At 40.1% G+C, this 23,650-nt stretch overlaps 1 protein-coding gene across 13 annotated transcripts in view; it reads right to left on the minus strand.

Moving 5' to 3' along the window:
• abcc10 (ATP-binding cassette, sub-family C (CFTR/MRP), member 10) overlaps positions 1 to 23,650 on the minus strand; it is a 198,305-nt gene that overhangs the window by 135,499 nt on the left and 39,156 nt on the right. For all 13 annotated transcript variants that reach the window (XM_069887931.1, XM_069887927.1, XM_069887929.1 and 10 more), the window contains 2 exons: positions 15,749 to 15,941; positions 11,659 to 13,045 (listed from right to left, as the gene is read on the minus strand). In XM_069887931.1, the coding sequence (XP_069744032.1) occupies positions 11,659 to 13,045; positions 15,749 to 15,909 (1,548 nt within the window). In that variant the 5' untranslated portion in view covers positions 15,910 to 15,941. The remainder of the gene's footprint in view (positions 1 to 11,658; positions 13,046 to 15,748; positions 15,942 to 23,650) is intronic.

Raw genomic sequence — 23,650 nt, forward strand, 5'->3', positions numbered from 1 at the left:
ATAGCGCATCGGCCAAGGGCATTTCTTTTCCGCACTTGTAAATTAAAGTCATGTTGTATTTCTGAAGCCCGAGCATCATTCTCTGTAATCGTGCAGGGGCCACGTGGATTGGCTTTTTCAGAATTGTGACCAGAGGTAAGTGGTCTGTCTCTATGGTCACTGGTCTACCATAAATGCAGTCATTAAATTTTGAGCAGACAAAAACTACTACCAACAACTCCTTCTCTATTTGGGTGTATTTGGTCTCCGTGGTGGTAAGTGACCTGGATGCGTAGATCACTGGTTTTCCATCCTGCAGGCATGCTGCACCCAGACCATACTGTGACGCATGGAATGCGTTTTGTTGCTCTCATGCCAGGTCCACTCCACATCCTTGTGCATCAACTCCCTTAGCAGGGCAGTAAGATCACTGGAGTTCGGGATGAACTTTCCAAGGTAGTTGACCATGCCCAGGAAGCTTTGTAGCATTGTCACGTCTGTCGGTACTGGCATTTCACTGATTGCCCTAGTCTTTTAAGCGTCCACCTGCAGGGCTTCTCCTATGAAAACATGGCCTACATAACTGACCTGGTTTAGCCGAAACCTGCACTTCTGGGGCTTGAGCTTCCAGACTCTGTTGAGAACCTTCTTTAAATTTGCTTCGTATTCTTCCAAGTCCTTGCCACCCATGAGTATGTCATCGACAATGATGGCAAAGAAGTACCCCAGCAAAGATTTGCTCCAGTGACCTCTGAAATACCTCGCTGGCTGAAATTATTCCAAATGACATTCACAGGAATCTGTATCGGCTGAAACTCGTGCTGAATGTGGTCAGCAGTGACGACTTGTAGTCAAGTTTGATTTGCCAGAAAAAATTCTTTGTGTCCAAAACTGAAAAAGTCATGACAGCGTGGCAACTTCCTCCACAGTACGCATTGGATGGTGTGGTCATTTTAAAGCTGTATTGAGGTATCTTGGGTCGATGCAGATCTGGATCTCCTGTTCGTATTTTGTTCTCATGGAGGAACCCACTCGGTGCGCTCGAAGACTGGAGTAATCATGCCCAGGTCCAGCATCCTCTCCAACTCAGCCTTTAACCTGTCCTTCATTGCTATCGGTATACAACATGCTGAACGAAACATGGGCCTCAGTTCTAGGTCAAGCCGCATGGAGTACGTCACCGGCAGTTTTCCCAGTTCTTTCGTAAAATGGTCACTGTACTCAGAAAAGATTCTATACATCAAATCATCTTTGGCTGGACTTATCTGGTGTACCTCTCTGCTGAACAAAACAAGACCTATGTCCATGCTGGCATTCAGGCCCAGTAGAGGCAGGACGTTTTCATGGACTATGAAAAAAGTTAGTACGTGCAGCTGTCCTTCAACGTAGCACTGCAGTCGCACTGTGCCATTGGTTCTAATTTTGCTGCCCCTGTAATGTCACTAGACTTACGGACTTGGAGCATGGCACGACCTGTTCTGACTTCCTCAGTTGGTTGACTGTTCTTCGTGACATAATGTTACACTTGGCTCCCGTTTCAACTTTCATGTCTGTTGCTTTACCATTGATCTTCATTATTACAAATGCTTCCTTGTTCCTTCTGATTCTTGCTGGGTCTCCTGTCATCTGCAGAGTCAATCCATCAATGTAATACTCGTCTGAGTTGGTTTGTCTTTGCTCGGTTTCCAACTGGTTAATCATCCTTCTGTATCTAGGTCTCGGGGTGAGTTGCTCCTGGCTCTGCAGCATCTGCTGAAATGATTCCATTTCCGGCAGGCTCTGCGGTGTTGGCCGAACATCGGACACATTCCTCGCCTTGCTACGTGGTCGCCACCGCAGTTGCCACACTCCGTCCTGGCTTCATCTTCTTCTGAGTTCCGGCCACTGCCTGTTCGCAGGTCCCACCTGGACTGCATCTATGCTTGTGCCTTGCTGCTGCAGAGAGACTAGCTTTTTGCTGTTCTCTTTCGTGGTTTCATAAGCCAGACACGAGGAGATGGCCTTTTTGCAAGTGTTAGTACATTGTCTTGCAGCAGTGCCTTTCTCAAGCCTTTGTTGCAGATGCCGTAGACCATCCTGTCTTTAATCAACTCATCACAGAGCGCTGATTTAAGGTCACTGACATACGAGTGAATCGACTCGCCAGGCCTCTGGTTACTGGTATTAAAACTGTGCCTTTCCATTGTTAAGTTCTTTTCTGGATTGCATATTTCTCTAAATTTTCTTTTGAAACACTTGGGATCCTCTCTTGACTCAACAGAGTTGATAACGATACCCCCTTCACATACCTCGTTTGCATATACGAATGACGTTTTCTTTTCGATGTCCTCAGGACCCGCTAAATTCAGCAAAATGTACGCTTTGACTTGGGCAGACATCACTATGTGCTGCCACAATTAAAATATTGTATTCTTGTTCGAATACCTGCCAATTCTCAGCCACATTGCCTTCAAACACGAGCGGGTCAGGCCTTCTGAATCTGTCTGCCATTATAGCACAGTTACAAATGTGCTGCAAACATGGCATTGATTACTCTTTTCACTTGAAGGCTTCAGGTTCAGACTCTTGACACCATGTTTGTTGATGCATCGAATAATGGAAACCTCTGACAAATGCTCAGTTGTTAAATTCCACAAATATAATAGAACCCCCTGGAAATGGGGACCGCTACCAACCGAGGCTCCGCCTCCTTTTTCAACTAGTGTGCTTCTCGGGGACTCGCGCATGCGCAATAGCGTCGTATCAAGTACAGTGGCTGCATGGGTGCAGACAGCCAATAGAAGTGGCTGTTTACAGGGAGACAGTCAGTTTACTGCAGCAGGTTCGTGGTGAAGGCTCCAAAATTGGGAGACCTGCTATAAGACCCCATTTGAAGACAGGTTTTGAGTTCTGAGTTCAGCGTTCAGCCTATTCTAAACCCTTGTTGTGAATTACGTGGCTGGTGAACATGTTTCTCCTGAAATAGAGGAAAAAGAAGAACTCTTTGTAGTAACCTGGTAAGAAGAGGTTATATTTTGGAAAAACCCTTGAGGGGGTAAGTTTCTTCAACAACACTGAAGTAGCTGATTGAAGAAGATCAGTTTGTGTGTGTCCAACGAATAACTCTCTCTGAAACCAACAAGGACCTTCCTTTGTGGTAAATAATTTAAGTTAAAGCACCAGAGTCTGGTGAAGATCATAAATGTTCAATTCTATGCACAGTATGAAAATTATCTGATCCCTAGTGAACTTGAAGAAGTGAAAAGTGAATGATTGGACAGTGAAACAAAGAACTTTCCTAAACACATAAACATTACATACATGTGCGCTTAGAATTAGAAGGCGGTGAGGTTAGATTAATAGTAATAAGTTAAAGATTGATCCTATTATTATGTATGAAGAAACATTTTTGTTTAAATAACCATTGTATGATGAATTTCTGTTACTGCTGAGGTTTTTGGAGTCATCTGGGCTCGTAAGAATACATTTTAAAGTCTATCAAGATCAAATGATTTCCCTCCTGCATTAAATCACTTTGGGATAGAGGGGTAAAGGTTCACAGTACAAGTTAACATGGCCAGGAGTGGAATGTAATGTGTTCATGTCCAGCTGAAAGGAATTTAAAAGGCAACAGGTGTGAAACTGTTTTTATCCCTAGATCAAAAACCAAAAAACATTTGGGCAGAAATACGCCTTTCACCCTTTTGAGTCTGCCCCAACATTCAATCATGACCAGATCCATTCTCGCACTAAGCCTCACTCCTCACTCCCCCCCCCCCCCCCCCCCACTTTCTCCCCAGATCTTCGGATGTCATGCTAATAAGGAAAGTGTAGATCTCTGCCTTAAATACACCCAATGAATTGGCCTTCCTAACCCACAGGAGGCTAGAGTAGATATTACAAGGGCCTTGGCAGACATATTTAACATGGCCTTAGCCAAGGGTGAGGTGCTGGTTGATTGGAGGGCAGCTCATAGTGTTTCATTGCTTAAAAAAGGCTCTAAAAATAATTTGGGAAATTATAGGTTGGTGAGCCTGACATCAGAGGTGGGAAAGTTATTGGAAGGTATTCTAAGAGATCGGATGTACAATTATTTTGATAGCCAGAAACTAATTAGGGACAGTCAACATGGCTATATGTGTAATAGGTTGTATTTAACCAATCTTATAGTTTTTCGAGGAGGTTACCAGGAAAGCTGATGAAGGAAAGGCTGTGGATGTTGTCTACATGGACTTTAGTAAGGCCATTGACAAGGTCCCACTTAGGAGGTTAATCAGGAAGTTTCAGACACTGGGTATTCATGGTGAAATAGTGAACTGGACGCCAGAGAGTAGTGATGGATGATTGCATTTCAGACTGGAGGCCCGTGACTAGCGGTGTGCCTGAGATGTTGGTGCCGAGACCATTGTTGTTTGTCATCTATATTAATGATCTGGGTGATAATGTGATAAGGTGGATCAGCAAGTTTGCAGATGACACTAAGATTGGAGGTGTTGTGGACAGCGAAGAAGGTTTTCAAAGCTTGCAGAGGGATCTAAACCAGCTGGAAAAATGGGCTAAATAATGGAAGATGGAATTTAATGCAGACAAGGGTGAGGTGTTGCATTTTGGAAGGACAAACCAAGAAAGGACATTCATGGTTAATTGTCGGGTACTGAGGAGTGTGGTAGAACAGATACATAATTCTATGAAAGTGGCATCACAGGTGGATACGTCGCCACCTCAGCACCCGTCGGGCCCCCCCAGCAGTAGCCACAGCCCAACCACAGTGCAACGAGCACCCAAACAGAATGAATACTGTTTCTATCAAGGCAGATGGAGCTGAAATGCCGGTGAGCCTTACATCAGTAGTGGGCAAAATGATGGAATCCATTATTAAGGATGTAATAGCGGAGCATATGACTAACAGAGAAGGGATCGGACGGAGTCAACATGGATTTACAAAAGGTAAATCGTGCTTGACAAATCTATTGGAATTCTTTGAGATGATGACAGGTAAAATAGATGGGGGAGAGCCAGTGGATGTGGTGTACCTGGACTTCCAAAAGACCTTCGATAAGGTCCCGCATAAACGACTGGCTTCCAAAATTAAGGATCATGGGATTGGGGGCAAAGTATTGATGTGGATTGAGAACTGGCTGGCAGGTAGAAGACAGAGAGTTGGGATAAATGGCTCATTTTCTGAGTGGCAGGCGGTGACCAGTGGGGTGCCACAGGGATCTGTACAGGGACCCCAGCTGTTCACAATTTACATTAATGATCTGGATGAGGGGATTGGATGTAATATCTCCAAATTTGCAGATGACACTAAGCTAGGAGGGGTTGCGTGCACGGAAGAGGGGGTCAGGAAGCTCCAGTGTGATTTGGATAAATTGAGGGACTGGGCAGATACATGGCAAATGCACTACAATGTGTATTATCCACTTTGGTAATACAAACCGGAGGGCAGATTACTATTTGAATGGCAATAGATTGGGAGATGGGGAAATGCAGAGAGACCTAGGGGTACTTGTACATCAGTCTCTGAAGGCGAGCATGCAGGTACAGCAGGCGGTTAAAAAGGCAAATGGTATGTTGGCCTTCATATCAAGAGGGTTTGAGCATAGGAACAAGGATACCTTACTGCAGCTGTACAGGGCCTTGGTGAGACCACACCTGGAGTACTGTGTGCAGTTTTGGTCACCTTATCTAAGGAAGGATGTTCACCAGGTATGGCAGGAATGACATGAGGAAAGATTGCGCAAATTGGGAATGTACTCGCTGGAGTTTAGATGATTGAGAGGGGATCTCATAGAGACATAAAATTCTGGCAGGACTGGACAGAATGGATGCAGATGGGATGTTTCCAATGGTGGGAAAATCCAGAACCCGGCGCCATGGTTCGAGGATAATAGGCAAACCATTTAGGACCGAGATGAGGAGGAATTTCTTGACTCTGAGGGTGGTGAATCTGTGGAATTCATTGCCACAGAGGGCAGTAGAGGCAGGTTCATTAAATATATTTAAGAGGGAATTAGATCTATTTCTTCAGTATAAGAGTATTAAAGGTTACGGAGAGAAGGCGGGGACGGGGTACTGAACTTTAAGATCAGCCATGATCTCGTTGAATAGCGGAGCAGGCTCAAAGCGTCGAATGACCTACTCCTGCTCCTATCTTCTATGTTTTTTCCTCGTCAATGCAAGCGCAGAGATAAGTCTCATCCCACTGACATATTTCAAGACCAAACACAACCCAAGAGCCTCCGGTTAAAAGCAGCCAACGGCTCCTCCATCTCGAATTACGGCACCCGCCTGGTCACAATCCACACCACGGACACAGTTTTCCAGTGGAAATCCACACTCACGGCCGTGGGACAGGCCCTGTTTGGAGCAGATTTTTTCCGGGCACATGAACTTTTGGTGGACATGCCGTTTGGTGAATGCTACCACTTTCCAATCATACCTCCTCACTCTGCGGTAATGTCCTTTTCAGCCATTAGGAAACGACGGTACAGTCCCAGATAAGTACCCTATCCCACATGTGACCGTGTGGGCTAAAACCTGTTTGCAGTGCCAACGTACATAGGCACACCAAAGCTCCACTCCAGACTTATGAGCTGGCGCAGCGCCAATTCGAGCACGTGCACATGGACATCGTTGATCCACTGTGAGCCAAGGTATGTGGTATCCGTTCACAACAATTAACCACTTTACCCGTGGCCGAAAGCTATACCCTTACCCACTTGTGCCAGAACCTTTTTATCCACTTGGGTCGCACATTTCGGAGTCCCGACCCACATCACTTCAGACCAAGGGGCCCAGTTCACTTCCTCACTCTGGGCCAACCTAGCCAAGTTCTACGGCAGCCAGTTGCACCACAAATTAGCCTACCATTGTCAGGCAAACAGCCTGGTCAAGTGTTTCCACCACCATCTGAAGGCAGCCCTAAAAGCTCGACTACAAGGCCTGAATTGGATGTATGAACTCCCATGGGTGCTCTTAGGCATCTGTACAGCACCGAAGGAAGGCCTACCAGCTTCATCTGCTGACATGGTGTATGCCTTCCCACTTTCCATCCCTGGGGACATTTATTTCAACCCCACCCCCCTCCCGGCCCACAGCCCAGTGCCATAGACATCCTCCAGAGGTTGAGGGTGCAAGCGGGTAAACAGACACCCCCGACACCATCCTGCCACATCCCCATGGACCTGCCGTCCACCAACATTTTCATATGGAGAGGACAGCAAGGAACACCCCTACAGTGTCCCTACAAAGGCCCATTCAAGGTGTTACAGAGGGATGGTTTCATTTTTACACTGGACATTGGTGGACGACAGGACAGGTTCACAATCAACTGTCTCAAGGCAGCGCATCTGGACTCAGGCCAGCCTGTCCCAGACCCACAGGTCAGACACAGAGGCCACCCACCCAAAGACTGTACGGTAACCTGCTCAGAGGGCGGCAGCAATTCTGGGGAGGGTGGTGTAGCGGACCGAGCGACCGTGCAATTAGATGGGCTGAGTTGTCCGACTCAAAATGGTGTGGGTCCCCCTTCACTCCTGAGAAGCCCGCGGTTGATGACTCCAGGGGACATCCCCACTTCCAGGTGGCACACCGCTGGTCAGGAAATGATGCCGTGACGCGCTGACATCATTTCCAGAAGTCGGCACACAGTCACTGGAACTGGGTGCTCCCCTACGCAATTTAAACAATAAAGTCAGTTACTGGATCACTCTCACACCACGTGGACGTCTCTTGATTCTGTAGCATTGCTGCAGCGGACACTATAAGCAGGCTTTTTCCAGAGGTTAGGTGTGATGCAAACTAGAGGACACAAGTTAAGGATGAAAGGAGAAAAGTTAAAAGGGACTATTAGGGAGAACTTCATTATGTAAAAAGTGGTGGGTGTGTGGTTTGAGCTCCCAACTAAATTGGTAAATGCAGGCTCAATTTTGACATTTAAGAAAATATGGATAGGAGAGATATGGAAGGCTATAGACTGGATGCAGGTCAGAGGGACTAGTAGAAATATAGTTTGGCACAGACCAGAAGGGCAAAAGGGCCTGCTTTTGTGCTGCAATGTTTTATGAGTCGCTGGTTCCAACCACCTGTGTAATTTTTTGCCAAATTACAGTTTCACCACACTTTGGCTGAATAAATTTCTCCACATCTCTGTTCTAAGTTGCTATTCAATCCGGAAGTTGTGCCCTCTTGCCCTCGACTCTCCCACACTGTGAAATATGCTTTCTACATCTACTCTTTCCATACCTTTCAACATTTGGAATGTTTCAATGAGATCCCTTCTCATTCTCCTAAACTGCAACCAGTACAGGCCAAGAGCTGTCAAACATTCCTCATTTGATAAACCTTTCATCCTTGTGAACCTCCTCTGAACCTTCTTTCTCCAACATCAGCACATCCTTTCTTAAATGAGGAACTCAAAACTATTCACATTACTCCAAGTGAGGTCTCACCAAGTGCCTCAACATCCCTGTTCTTATATTCTATTCATCTTGAAATGAATGCCTGAATTACATTTGCCTTCTTCACCATCACCAACCTGAAAGTTTACCTTCAAGGTATCCAACGAGGATTCCCAGCTCCCTTTGCATCTGGGAATTTTAAATTTTATCCCCATTTAGAAAATAGTCTGCCTATTTATTTCTTCTACCAAAGTGCATTTTCCAATATTGTATCTTATTTGCCACTTCTCTGCCCATACTCCTAATCCGTCCAAGTCCTTCTGCAGCCTCCCTGTTTCTTCAACACTACCTGCTCTTCCACTAATCTTCATATCATATGCAAATTTGGCCACAAAGCCATTCATTCCATAATCTAAATCACTGATATACAACATAAAAAGCAGCAGCCCTAACATCAATCCCCGTGGAACACCACTAGCAACCAAGCAGAATGATTCCTGTATTCCAACTTTATGCCTCCTGCCAATCAACCAGTTCCAACCATACTAATATGTTTCCTGTTGCACTATGAGCTCTTATCTTTTTAAGTAGTCTCATGTGCGGCGCTTTGTCAAAGGCCTTCTGAAAATCCAAATAGCCTGCTTGTCACTTCTTCAAAGAATTCCAATTGGTTTGTAAAGCAAGATTCACCTTGAAGGAAACCATGGTGGTTTTGGCATGACCTCATCCTTGACAATCAATTCCAACATCTTCCCAGCCACTCATATCAGGCTAACTGGTTATAATTCCTTTCTTCTGCCTCTCTCCATTTTTTAAAATTTAAGTTTAGAGATACAACAAAATAACAGGCCCTTCTGGCACAAGATCCCGCGTCACCCAAATACCTGAATTAACCTACAAATCCTGTACATTTTGAGAGGTGGGAGAAAACTGGAGCACTCATAGGGAGAACGAACAGACAACAGTGGATTCAAGCCAAGTCACTAATGCTGTAAAAGGGTTGTGCTAAATGCTATGCCAACCATTCTTGCTTTAGTATTTAAATTAGTTTCAGCATTTAAATTTAAATTCCCTTCTTGAAATAGTAGGGTGACATTTGCTATTGATTCCACAATCTCTATTGCTACTTTTTTCAGAACCCAAAAGTACATCCATCTGGTCCAGGAGATTTATCTACACTTAGACCATCCAGTTTTTTGTGCACCCTCTCCCTTCTAATAGTAACTGCACTCACTTCCCTTCCTTGATATCCTTGGGCATCCAGCACACTGCTCATGTCTTCCACATTGAAGACTGATGCCAAATGCTCATTTAGCTCCTCTGCCATCTCCTTGCCTCCCATTATTATTTCTCTAGCGACATTTTCTAGTGGTCCTATATCTACCCTCACCTCACTGTTATGCCTTTTTTTTAAAACTTGATGATGCTTTTTGTATCATCTTCGATGTTATTTGGTAGCCTACTTTCATATTTCATCTTTTCCCTCCTTATGAGTTTTTTAGTTGCTTCCCGAGAGTTTTAATAAACCCCAATCATCTATCTTCCCACCAATTTTTGCTTCCTTGTATGCCCTCTCTTTTGCTTTTATGTTGGCTTGGACTTCTCTTGTCACCCAGTTATGACACTTTTCCATTTGAATATTTCCTCTTTTTTGGTATTTATTTATTCTGCACCTTCCTCATTTCTTCCTTCCCCAGCTGCTCTGCTGACTTCCCTACCAATGTTCCCTTCCAATCTACTTTGGCCAGTTCCTCTCTCATGCCACTGTAATGCACTTCACTCCACTGAAATACTGACTTATTGGACTTTCATTTCTCCATGTAAAATTTCAAATTGAACTCCATCATATTGTGATCACTGCCCCCTTTGGTTTTCTTTATCCTAAACTCTCCAATCACCTCTAGTGCAATGCACAACATCCAGTCCTGCACAGCTGATCCCCCAGTGAGCTCAGCAACAACTGTTCTAAAAAGCTGTTGCAGACATTCTAAGAGTGATCTCTCTTGAGATCCAGTCCCAACCCGATATTCCCAATCTTTTTGCACGTTAAAATCCTCCTTGATGACCACAACATTGCCCTTCTGACAAACCTTTTCTATTTACAATTTGTTGTCCACATCCCGGCTACAGTTTGGAAGTCTGTATATAAGTGCCAACAAATGTCCTTTTACCTTTGCCATTTTTTAACTCAACCCACCATGATCTATATCTTCTGATCTTAAGTGACCTCTTTCTTATGATTTAATGTTATTCTTTGTCAACTCCATCCCCTTTGCTTCCATACCTATCCTTTCAATTTCCTCTGTAACCTTCGACATTCAGCTCCCAATGACCTATCCTTTAGCCACGACTACATGATGGCCACATCAACCCTACCAATGTGTAGCTGTACTATAGGGTCATCCACTTTATTTCTTAACCTGCATGCATTTAAATACAAAGCCATTGGTTCTGTATTTCTTTCTTATTTTGACTCTGTGACCCTGTTGCATTGCAACTCATCCAATTGGCTGCAATTTTGCTCCATCTTCCTGTCATTTCACACAAACTCCCTTCCAGCTGTCACTATTTGTGCGCCAACCACCCCTTCCTCTGTCTCTTCACCTTGGTTCCCAACCCCTTGAAACACCACCCCCTCATCCCCCCGCAAACAACATTGGCAAGCCTCCCTGCCAAGATACTGGTTCCCCTTCAGTGCAACCCTTCCCCAGAAAAGGCTCCAATGATCCAAGAACTTGAAACCCTACTCCCTGAACCATCTCCTTAGCTACTCATTTGTCTGTGCCATCTTCCTGTTCTAACCTTCTACGGCTCACGGCACTGGGAGTAATCCAGAGATTACCACCTTGATGCATGATTCTATTATTCTAAAAGGGTTGTGAAAACCAGGTTTGTAGTACAATGACCACTCACATTTCCATATTCCAAAAATTTGATAAAAGCCATTGAAAGTACAAAAGGGTGTCAGAAAAGATCCTTGGGAGAAAGACTACTGGGTGACCTACCGTGGGTACTTTACAATTGTTTGGATCAGTTTCTTCATGAGTCAGCTCAATGGTCAGGAACATTAATAAGATACCCACAAATAAACTTAAAATACCCAGGAGAAACATACCTAGAATATGAGGCCACAAGGAACAGTTGTCAAATTTAACACTTGAAAATGAGATGAAGATGTGAAGGAAAACAGAAGAAAGGAAAGGCTGATAAAGGTTGGATGATGAGGGTGAGAAAAGAAGGTTGCAAAAAGTACCAACCAGTTGTATTTTCTGGCTTTGATATTTCACGGACAACTTACCATGACTCTGGAATCCTTATGCTTCAGCATTTTCTTGTTGTTCTCCATTATAATGTTGGCAATGATCTTGTTTATTGGCACCAGCAGTAAACCTAGAACAAGGCCCCCCAGGAACGCCAAACCAACCTGCTGGTACAGAAGGTACAGAGTGATACTAAACTGAAACGGTAGGCTCCACACCTCGTGAAAGCTGGGAAAGAAATTAACTATGCGGTCTGCGTCAGTGCTCATGAAGTTGACAATCTCACCCACAGAGAATCTGGACAGAGTAATGGAATTGACCCTTAGTGCTTTGCGATAGATGGCAGAGATTATGGCTGACCGAACACTGATGCCAACCATCATGACTTGATAGTTGAACTGGTTGAGGATGACAGCACCTACAAAGGTGCTCAGAAACAGACCTAAAGTGTACCAGATGCCCTTTGACACTTGCTTGGTACCAGACTCCATGAAACTGACCAGTAGATTCAAAAGCAGAGGTCCTGCAAAGCCCAGCATGTTGCCTACAAACTTTAGTATTCCGAGGGAGGAGTAATGAAAGCCAAAGATTTTGTGCAAGACAGAGAACAGGTGTACTTCTGTGTCTTTGTTTGCAGCTGTGGTCTCTTCCTGGCTCCCCAATGATTGCCTTTGAATATTCCATGAATTTCTGAGAAGGTTCTGACTCCCATCAGGTTCAGCTTTTTGTTTGGATTGGTTATTTCCTTTCTTCAAGGCTTCTTTGAGTGCACACATCTCCCAGGATTTCCGAAAAAGTTCTTCAATGGTTTGAGTGCGAAGTTTTGTTGGAAGCTGGTTAACATTGTCGGGCTGTTCAATCTGATGATTAAACCCTCGCTTCATGAGTGGGTTCATCCAGAAGTAGAAGAGCCGAGAGACCCAACTTGCCCCTTCTTCAGCTGCAATTTGTTCCTCATGTCCAGTACGCAGTCCCTGCAACAAAGGTTCTCGTTCCGAGCTTTGGTCATCTCTTCTAGAGTGAGAGGCAACAAGCACAACAACATAAGCAAGAAGCAAACTTAATTCTGCACTGATCAAAATGAATCGCAGCCAGCTTGAGAGGTATTCTGAACACGAGACTTGTCCATTCTGACAATCAGCTACCAGAATAATAATCAGTGCAAGGGCGGGCAAGATGGCAAAGATGATCAGTACTGTTGGACCTAACGAGTCTCCATACTGTGATCTTCTGAGTGTTATCATTGCCAGGCCATGAATAAGCCAGGCTATCACAGCAACAGAATCCACCAACACCTCCAGCCACAGAGTATTCAAGTTCAGAAAAAAGATGATTGTCACCATGTCGATAAGCACAAGAGCCAAAATAACAAAAGAAATAATAATCCTGTATTTCCAACTCCATGTGAAATTCTGCCAGCGAGATCTGCCAAAAAAAAAAGACACGTTTAGGAAATTTAAAACTACTTTCATTCTTTAATCAAAGAGATATTGATACTCAGGAATCTTTTGCTCTTCCTTTGAGATGCTGGGCCAATACTGATCACTGTCATTTTTGATGCAACGGTTTTTCTATATCAGTGGTTTTCCAACTTTTTCTTTCCAACCACGTACCACCTGAAGCAATCCCTTACTAATCACAGAACACCTATGACATAGGGAATACTTAAGGTGGTATGTGAGTGGAAAGAAAAAGGTTCGATATTATCCCAAACATTTAACTCAGCTCTGATCTCGCAAAAGTAAATGTTTAGCACTGGGTGACATAGGGTGGCCATTCCAAAACGAGGACATGGCCATAGGTTACCATATATATATTATTTGTACACACACACACTAAGTGTGTTTGCATTTGTTGTTTTTGCAATACGGTTTAAATTTTATTATAAAAATATTTTTTTTTTAAACACATTGTGGTAACCTATCACCATGTCCTCCTTTCTGGAAATTTGGAAATAGGCACCCTACCATGACATCGCCCCATTTTTCACACCCATCAAATTATTACTGGTTTATAAAACAGGTGATTCAGTGCCAAATTAGAGGCAGATTTTGCTCAGTGCACATGATATGGCTGCAACATTTTTTTTTACTCAGAACAATAAACATGTTACCTTTTCATCTATTTGCGTGACAATGTTACAATGTTACAGATGATGCCAAAATTGATAGTGCAGTGAGGAAGAACATCTAGTTTGCAACAAGATCTGTATCAGTTGGATAGGTGGGGCAACGTGTGGCAAACAGGGTTTAACTCTGACAAGGGTGTTGTTTTGCACTTTGGTAAGTTAAACCTGGATAGGACTTGCAGAATGAATAGTAGCACCCTGGAGAGTTGATGTTGAAAAGAGAGAACTCGAGGTAAGGTGCATAGTTATCTGAAAGTGACAACTCAAGTTGACATGATGGTGAAGACAGCATTTGGCATTCTTGCCTTCATTGGTGGGTATTGAGTCGTAAAGATCACATTATACAGCTGCACAAGGTGATGGTAATACCACAGCGAGTACTAAGCTAGTCATCTAACTATAGGAAGGATATCAATAAGTTAGAAAGGGTGCAGAGGAGATTCACGAGAATGTAGCTGAGACTGGAGAAGATGAGTGAAAGAGAAAGGTTGGATAAGTGGGACTTTATTCCCCTGAATATAGGAGGATGAAGGGGTGACCTTTTCAAGGTTTATAAAATAATGAGTGTCATGGATATAATTAATGCTCAGTCTTTTTCCTCAGAGTTGACAGTTCTAGAACTAGAGGGCATAGGTTCAAGAGGGACCTGAGCAGCAACTTTTTCTCCTCAGAGGATTGTTCATGTCTGGAACAAGCCGCCAGAGGAAACTAAAGAAGCGAGTAATGTTCAAAAACATTTCGTCAGATGTGTTGATTTAACGGGTTAAGTGACATATGAATATGCAACTTGGTCAGCATGAACAACATGACTATGACACTATAATTAAAAATGCTTAAAAAAAAGACTTGTTTCAGAAGAAAATAAGAATGTACACTTTACCACCTCAAGAAGTTGAAAACTACATATGCATTTAACATACGAGAGGGTATAAAACAAGATTATTCTGAAAGATTTCATGGAATCATAGAATGATTACAGAACAAAAGAAGATAATTTGGTCCATCACGTCCTCTCTAGCTCTTTGGTAAAGCAGCTGTCTCGTTCCACCTCTTGGCCTTTTCTCTGTTGCCTTGCAACATTTACTCCATTTTATACTTTATCCAGCTCCCTCTTGAATGCCATAAAGGAATCTGCTTCCAACATACCCACAAGGAGTGTACTCCAGATTTCAATTCCACTCCGTGCAAAAAAGTGTTTCCTCAGGTCGCTCTTACTTTTCTTCTTACACAACCCCTCCTACTATTCACTCTGTCCAGACCCCTCATTAACTTTTTTTTAAATTTACAACATGGTAGAATCCAATTCTGGCCTTTAAACCTAATTAACTTACAACCTCTGTACATTTTAAAACCGGACCACCTGGAAGAAACCCACACAGACCCAGGGAGAACATAAAATTCCTTACAGACAGTGCTGGATTCGAACCTGGGTCGCTGGATCTGTAACAGCGTTACACTAACTGCTACGCCAACCAAGGCACCTACAGATAATCAAGATAATCCTGTCCTACACAATATTTCCATAGCTTCTAAAATTAAACTGTCATGCATGTCCTTTCGGGGCTAAACCTTACTCCCATTTTTGAACAAGGAGTAATGTTTTCTACTTTTAGTTTCTGAAGAAGAGGAGGCTTGAGTACAAATGCCAGTATTGACAAGTTGGAAAGTGTGGCCTCAGTAACAGTATGCATAAAATGTCAGGATTGTCATAATATTCCAACTTATTCATTTTTATCCTTCAGAGATGGACACCTGCAAATGCAGCCAATCTATGATTCCAGATCCAACAATCCAGTTGACTCTTAACAATCTTCTTAGTTTAGGAGCCAATAGGAATGGAAATGAATCCTGGCATTGCAGCAATGTCCATATCACATGACTGATCACTTATGTCTATCCATATTTGTATCCTGATGAACAATATCTGCCATGAATAATATTAATTGCTCCCAATTTGAGGTGGCATTTGATATAATAGAACAGAGGTGGGTCCCACGTACCGAGGGGTGCTCAGATAATATGCACTGGCAAAGGCCAGAGCAGAGTGTGGCACGACATTGAGAACCAGCTGAGTGAAGCAGTATCCAATGTTTCCATTGACCCACAATGGAAATGGGTGAGAACGATCAGAGTCACACAAGGCAGCCAGGAAGTCAGCCATACCAGAAGAGAAACCAGAGCATCAGGGAATACCTGGAAGAAAACAAACTACATAATTTCAGAAAGCTCAACAACTCCATCAGGTTGCAAGACACAGAGACCCATGAAGTGACTGGTGAATAAAGTTACTGGCATTTTTTTAAAGGTAAAACACAGGATTCTGTGGCCACCGTGGTTAAGTAAAACACACAAATGCTGGAGAAACTCAGCAGATCAAACAGTGCCTTTATGTAGCAAAGGTAAAGATACATCAGACACCTTGATGAAAGGCTCAAGTCTGAAATGTGGGTGATGTATCTTTACCTTTGCTACATAAAGACACTTTGACATTTTTTTTTTAAATACACATTTTCTTTTTGAAATGAACTTGATTTCATTGGTGAACAATTGCTTTACTCATGGCCTGAACCTGAGGGGCCAAAGTTCAACTCCCAATTAATTGCATTTGGCTTAGCAGGAATGGAGGTAGCTAAATAGGTAATAATGCCATCAAGTTGTACAGCATGGAAACCGACCTTTTTGGCCTACCATGTCCATGAAATACCCATCTATAGTAATCTCATTTAACAGCATTTGGCCTTTTACAACTTGGCGAGTCAATTGCTCATCTAGATGTGCTTTAAGTCCTTTGAGAGTACCGGCCACACCATCCCTCAGGTTATGCATTCCTGATTCCAAACACACCGTGGATTCTTCCTCGGGTCTCTTCCTAAGATCTCCTTACCTGCCTTTACCCTCTTATTTGAATCACAAAAAAGTGGGAAGAGAAGACCCACTTGGTCCCTCAAGCTTGTCCCACCATTAAATATGATCTTGTATTATATACTCAAAGCCAGATTCCTCTAACACCCAATTCCCTGATCTTTCAAAAATGTATTTACCTCCAGTTTCATTGCTTGAAATGGCCTAACTTCCACAACTCTGAGGGGTAGAGAATTCTAGAAATTCACTACCCACTAAGAAATTCTAAATAGTTTGGTTTTAAATGACTGCTACTAATCTGACAACTATGTTCTCTCCTTCAAGGCTATCCCACTAATGAAAACATCCTGCCATGATGCCTTAAGATAACCCACAATATCCTGAACTTTTGCAAAGAACACAGACCCAACCTATGCATTCTCTTTCCATGTGATAATACTCATATCCCAGGAATTAGTCTCGTGAACCTCCTTTAAATCGCTTCCAGTGCCATTTCATTTCTTTGGTAAAGGGATTCAAAATTCCTGGTGTTCTGATAGGGAAGTTTTCCTGCTATCTTTCCTATCTATGCACCTTAATGCCTAACCAATGTTTTATAAAACACAAAAAAAGTTTCATAAAATATACTTATATTCTATGACCCAGTTAAAGAAGGCTAGCATCCTGTGAAGGGTGCACTGGCATCTTCAGACTGGACTTGTACACTCTGTTCCTCAATAATCACCATTCATTGCACACATTCTGAATAGTCTGAATAGTCCTCCTGAAGTACATCATCCTGCACTTATTAGGATCAACTTCCATCTGATCACGTAATCAAACGTACTTTTGACCAACCTTCTCATTATCAACATTACCAGTTTCCTATCATCTGTGAATTTACTAATCTTGACTTCCATGCAAATTGTTAACATATATAACAGCAAGAGTCCCACCATAGTGTACCAGTGGTAACAGGCTTCCACTCACAAAAACAACCCTCAACAATTACCTACTGTCAACTATTAACATGCCAATGCCAATTTTGGATCTAATTTGCCAACTTGGCTTGAATCGTTCTTTTTCAATCTTTTTATTGGTTTTTGAAAGAAATAATATCAGATATATAGGTACATATGATATAATGTTCAGGCAACAGTAAATTAAAATTACAGATAGTTAGCAACGGTAAACAAGATACGTATGATCCATGTTATTGATAAAAAAAGAAAAAAATAGCTATAACTAATCTCATTAAATTTGTAACCCCTATCAAAGTCAGGTGTTGACTACTAATTTCAAAACTACGAGGTTCAAAAAAAGGAAAAAAAATTTAAAGACCAAAAATAATTGATCTATAAATTTTGAAAATAATTTAAAAAAAGAACCCCAAAGAAAAAAAACAATACTCGTTTTAGCAGATGAATGCCTAATTTTGTCTAGAGAGAGGGATGCCATTAAATCCAATAACCAGTGTGTCTGTGTGGGAGGGACAACATCTTTCCACAGCAGCAAAAGTGGGAAAAGGATTTAAACATAAAGATAAAAAATGAAACATGGGAAAAGTTATGTTCTGGAACTATGAAGAATATAATAAACACAAGGTTACGCATGATACAGTATAAATGGTTACACAGGTTATACATCATGCCCCAAAAGTTTAAAAAATGGGAACCAACAGTATCAGATAGATGTTTTTGCTGTAAAAAGGAAATGGGAACAACAGTTCATGCAATTTGGGCATGTGAGAAAGTGAAAAAGTTTTAGGAAGATCTAAATCAGGTATTAAATAAAATCGCAAAAAGCAACATACTAAAAAATCCAGAGATCTTTCTTCTAAGTAATATAAGAAGTAAGGAATTAGGCCTCAAATTTGATAAAGCGCAAAAAAATTTATTATGATAGCCTTAGCAGTAGCAAAAAAATGTTTAATGTCAACTTGGAAAATGGAAGAGAGCCTGAGAGTACAGCAATGGTACATTGTGAGCCTTCTCACAATCAGGGAGCAAAAGCAACTGCATGGTATTGAGATGGAGTCAAAATTAAGCACATTGATCCACTCATTCCAAAAATAGCAATAAAAGAGCTCGGAGACAGATTTATATCAAGAATTAAAAACAGTGTCATAAATACTTTTTTCCGCTAGTCACAAAGGGAGGGACATAACCAAAACATAAAATACTTTCCTGAATTGTACACATCAATTTCAGAGGATATATTGGGATAAAATTTAGCTAACTGAAATTTGGAATAGTGGGCCTTATGAACAACTTTAAATTGTAATAAGGAATGTCTAGCACAGAGAGAGGATGAATGTATATTTTTCAAAATAGACTCCTATGTATCTTCGCAAGCAGCTGTTGAAAGTCATTTTCCCAAACTTTCTTAATATTAGATAAAGAACTGTCACGAGATCTTAAAAGTAGTTCATAAAGGGCTGAAAGCAGTCCTTTATGATTAGGTCTAAAATTATATATTTCCCAGATAAAATTAAAATCTAAATATTAGGGAAGCCTCAACATTAATAAGTTTAAGAAGCTCGTAATCTGTAAATAGCAAAAAAAAAAGTAATTTAAATTTGATAGATAACTGTTCAAAGGAAGCAAAATTTTGGTCTATATATGTCCAAAAAGTAATGAATACCCAAGCTGGAGCATTGAGTAGATCCAAGCCTTGAACCAAAGATTAAAAGAAAGGAATTATGTAAAATTGGACTAATTAATAAAAATCTATGATAACCAAAATGCTTTCTAAATTGGAATAAAATATGCAAAATATGTCTAACTACCAAATTATCAGTTAATTTGGAGAGTGAAAAAGGCAAATGTTGTCCAAGTATTGAGATAAGAAAATGTATTTTGATGGATTTCATCTCTAGTCAATCCAATTTTTAAAATTTTTCATACTGTGAACCATATCAACTAAAATATATACAAACATTTCTCATTAAATATACACAGTGGCATTTTCTCCCTTTTTATCCCCCCTACCTTCCCTCCCCCCTTCCCACCCACTTCCAAAATCAATAAATATTCAACATATACAATACAATAAAACCATTAAACAATGTCATCACACAATGAAAAATAAACAAGAAAATTGTGTCATCTACTTTTACACACTGGATCAAGTCCTTTTGTCTTCTTATCATTTTATGGGGTGGAGGTCCTAGACAAGCCCTCTCTGTTATGTTCCATGAATGGTTCCCAAATTTGTTCAAATAATGTGACTTTATTTTTTAAATTATATTATTTTTCCAATGGAATACATTTATTCATTTCCATGTATCATTGCTGTACTCTCAGGCTCTCTTCTATTTTCTAAATTGACATTATACATTTTTTTTTGCGACTGCTAAGGCTATCATAATAAATCTTTTTTGCGCTTTATCCAATTTGAAGCCTAATTCCTTACTTCTTATATTACTTAGAAGGTCTCTGGATTTTTTGGTATGTTATTTTTTGTGATTTTATTTAATATCTGATTTAGATCTTCCCAGAACATTTTCACTTTCTCACATGCCCAAATTGCATGTACTGTTGTTCCCATTTCCTTCTTACAGCAAAAACATCTATCTGATAATGTTGGTTCCCATTTTTTAAACTTTTGGGGCATAACCTGTGTAACCAATTATACTGTATCATGCATAACCTTGTGTTTATTATATTCTTCATAGTTCCAGAACATAACTTTTCCCATGTTTCATTTTTTATCTTTATGTTTAAATCCTTTTTCCACTTTTGTTTGGGTTTATAGCTTATTTCATCATTTTCCTTATCTTGCAGCTTAATGTACATGTTAGTTATAAATCTTTTAATTATCATTGTGTCTGTAATCACATATTCAAAGCTGCTTCCTTCTGGTAATCTCAGTCTGTTTCCCAATTTATCCTTTAAATAAGATTTCCGTTGATGATATGCAAACATTGTACCATGAGTTATACTATATTTGTATTTCATTTGTTCAAATGTTAATAAATTATTTCCCAAAAAACAATTTTATTTTCTTTTAACTCCTTTTCTCTCCCATTCTCTAAAGGAAAGGTTATCTATTGTAAAAGGCATTAGCGGATTTTGCGTCAATAGTAATTTTGCTATTTGGTCATTTGTTTTTTTCCTTTCTAAGTGCATCTTCTTCCATATATTGAGTAAATGATGCAGTACTGGTGAGCTTTTATATTGTACCAGCTTTTCATCCCACTTATAAAGTATATGTTCCGGTATTGTCTCCCTATTTTATCTAGTTCTATCTGGTTTTTCCCTTGTCTGGTAAAAATCTGATAAATACCTTAATTGTGCTGCTCTATAATAATTTTTTAAGTTTGGTAACTGCAAATCACCTTGATTTTACCTTTCTATTAATTAATCTAACGCTATCCTCGGTTTCCCCCCTTACCACAAGAATTTCCTTATTATTCTCTTTAGTTCATTAAAGAATTCTCTGTATAATTGTATCCTTGGGAAGACATTCATTTTAATGCAATTTACCCTCCCTATCAACTTTGCAGTAAATCTTTCCAATGTTCTAAGTCTTCCTGCAATTTCTTTATTAGCGGCTGATAATTTAGTTCGTACAGGTGGCTTAAGTTATTATCTAACCCAATACCTAGGTATCGGATTGCTTGTGTTTTCCATTTAAATGGTGATTCTTTTTAAAATTCTGTATAATCTGCATTATTCATTGGCATTGCTTCACTTTTATTTGCATTGAACTTGTACCCCGATATTTCTCCGTACTCCTTCAATTTCCTATGTAGTTCTTTTATTGATATTTCTGGTTCTGTTATGTATACTATGATGTCATCATCAAATAAACTGATTTTATACTCCTTCTCCTTTATTTTTATCCCTTTTATTTTATTTTCTGTTCTTATCAGTTCTGCCAATGGTTCTATTGCTAAAGTGAACAGTGTGTGAGATAGTGGACATCCCTGCCTAGTTGACCTACTTAATTTAAATTGGTTCGATACATATCCATTTACTGTTACCTTCGCCAATGGTCCATTATAAAATGCTTTAATCCAATTAATATATTTTTCTGGTAGATTGAACCTCTGTAATACATTGAATAAATAATTCCATTCTACTCTGTCAAAGGCTTTTTCTGTGTCTAAAGCAACAGCCACTGTTGGTTTCATATTTCCTTGAACTGCATGAATTATATTAATAAATTTACAGATATTATCCGCTGTTCATCTTTTCTTAATAAATCCAGTTTGATGTTGTTTCACTATTTTTGATATACAATTGCTAATATTTTTGCTATTATCTTATAATCTGAATTAAGTAGAGATATTGGTCTATATGATGCTGGTGTTAGTTGATCCTTCCCCGTCTTTGGTATTACTGTAATTATTGCTGCCTTACATGAATTTGGTAAGTTTTGTGTTTCTTCTATCTGGTTCATTATTTCGAAGAGAGGAGGAACTAATAACTCTTTAAATGTTTTATAGAATTCTATTGGGAATCCATCCTCTCCAGGTGTTTTATTGTTCGGCATCTTTTTTAATATATCCTGTACTTTATCTATTTTAACTGGTTTTATCAGAATGTTTTGTTCCTCTTCTTGCAATTTCGGCAGTTCAATTTTAGCTAAAATCTCTTCTACTTTATCATTTTTCCACTCTCAGTTTGGTATAATTGTTCATAAAATTCCTTAATTTTAAATCTCTATTGGATTATATGTAATTTGTTTGTCCTTTTTCATTGATGCCAATACAGTTCTTTTAGCTTGTTCTGTTTTAAGTTGCCAGGCTAATATTTTATGTGTTTTTTCTACTAGTTTGTAATACTTTTGCTTTATTTTCATTATGTTCTTCTCCACCTTGTACATGTGTAATATTTTGTATTTTATTTTTTTGTCCGCCTATTCTCTTTGTTATATCATCCCTTTTTACAAGCTCCTTTTCTGTATTTACTACCTCCCTTTCCAATTGTTCTATTTCCCAATTGTAGTCCTTTTTTATCCTAGTTACATAACTTATTATCTGCCCTCTAATGAAGGCTTTCATTGCGTCCCATAATATAAATTTGTCTTTCACTGATTCCGTATTTATTTCAAAATATGTTTTAATTTGGCGTTCAATAAACTCTCTAAATTCCTGCCTTTTAAGTAGCATGGAGTTTAACCTCCATCTATATGTTCTTGATGGGATGTCCTCCAGTTCTATTGCTAATAACAGGGGTGAATGATCTGATAGTAATCTAGCTTTATATTCAGTTTTCCTAACTCTCCCTTGAATATGGGCTGACAACAAAAACATATCAATCCTTTTTTTAATTTTTTTTTATTTTTCACAGTATGAACCATATTAATCAACATACACTCAAACATTTCCCTCTTGAATTTACACAGTGGCATTTTCTCCCCTTTTCCCTCCCCTCCCTCCTTCCCACCCTCCTCCAAACCCATTAAATGTTCAACATATACAATAAACCCATTAAACAATGACATCACACAATGAAAATAAACAAGAAAATTGTGTCATCTACTTTTACACACTGGATTGGGTCATTTCGTCTTCTTCGCATTCTATCATTTTAGGGGGTGGAAGTCCGCGGAAGGCTCTCTCTGTTGTGTTCCATGTATGGTTCCCAAATTTGTTCAAATAATGTGACTTTATTTTTTTTAAATTATATTATTTTTTTCCAATGGAATACATTTATTTTTTCTATGTACCATTGCTGTACTCTCAAGCTCTCTTCTGATTTCCAAGTTAACATTATACATTTTTTTGCTACTGCTAAGGCTATCATAATAAATCTTTTTTGCGCTTCATCCAGTTTGAGGCCTAATTCTTTACATCTTATATTACTTAGAAGAAAGATCTCTGGATTTTTTGGTATGTTGGTTTTGTAATTTTATTTAATACCTGATTTAGATCTTCCCAAAACTTTTTCACTTTCTCACATGCCCAAACTGCATGTACTGTTGTTCTCGTTTCCTTCTTACAGTGAAAACATCTATCTGATAATGTTGGATTCCATTTATTTAACTTTTGGGGTGTGATATATAGCCTGTGTAACCAATATATTGTATCATGCATAACCTCGTATTTATTA

This window comes from Narcine bancroftii, chromosome 6 (assembly GCF_036971445.1).
Source record: "Narcine bancroftii isolate sNarBan1 chromosome 6, sNarBan1.hap1, whole genome shotgun sequence".
In the NCBI taxonomy this organism is placed as follows: domain Eukaryota; kingdom Metazoa; phylum Chordata; class Chondrichthyes; order Torpediniformes; family Narcinidae; genus Narcine; species Narcine bancroftii.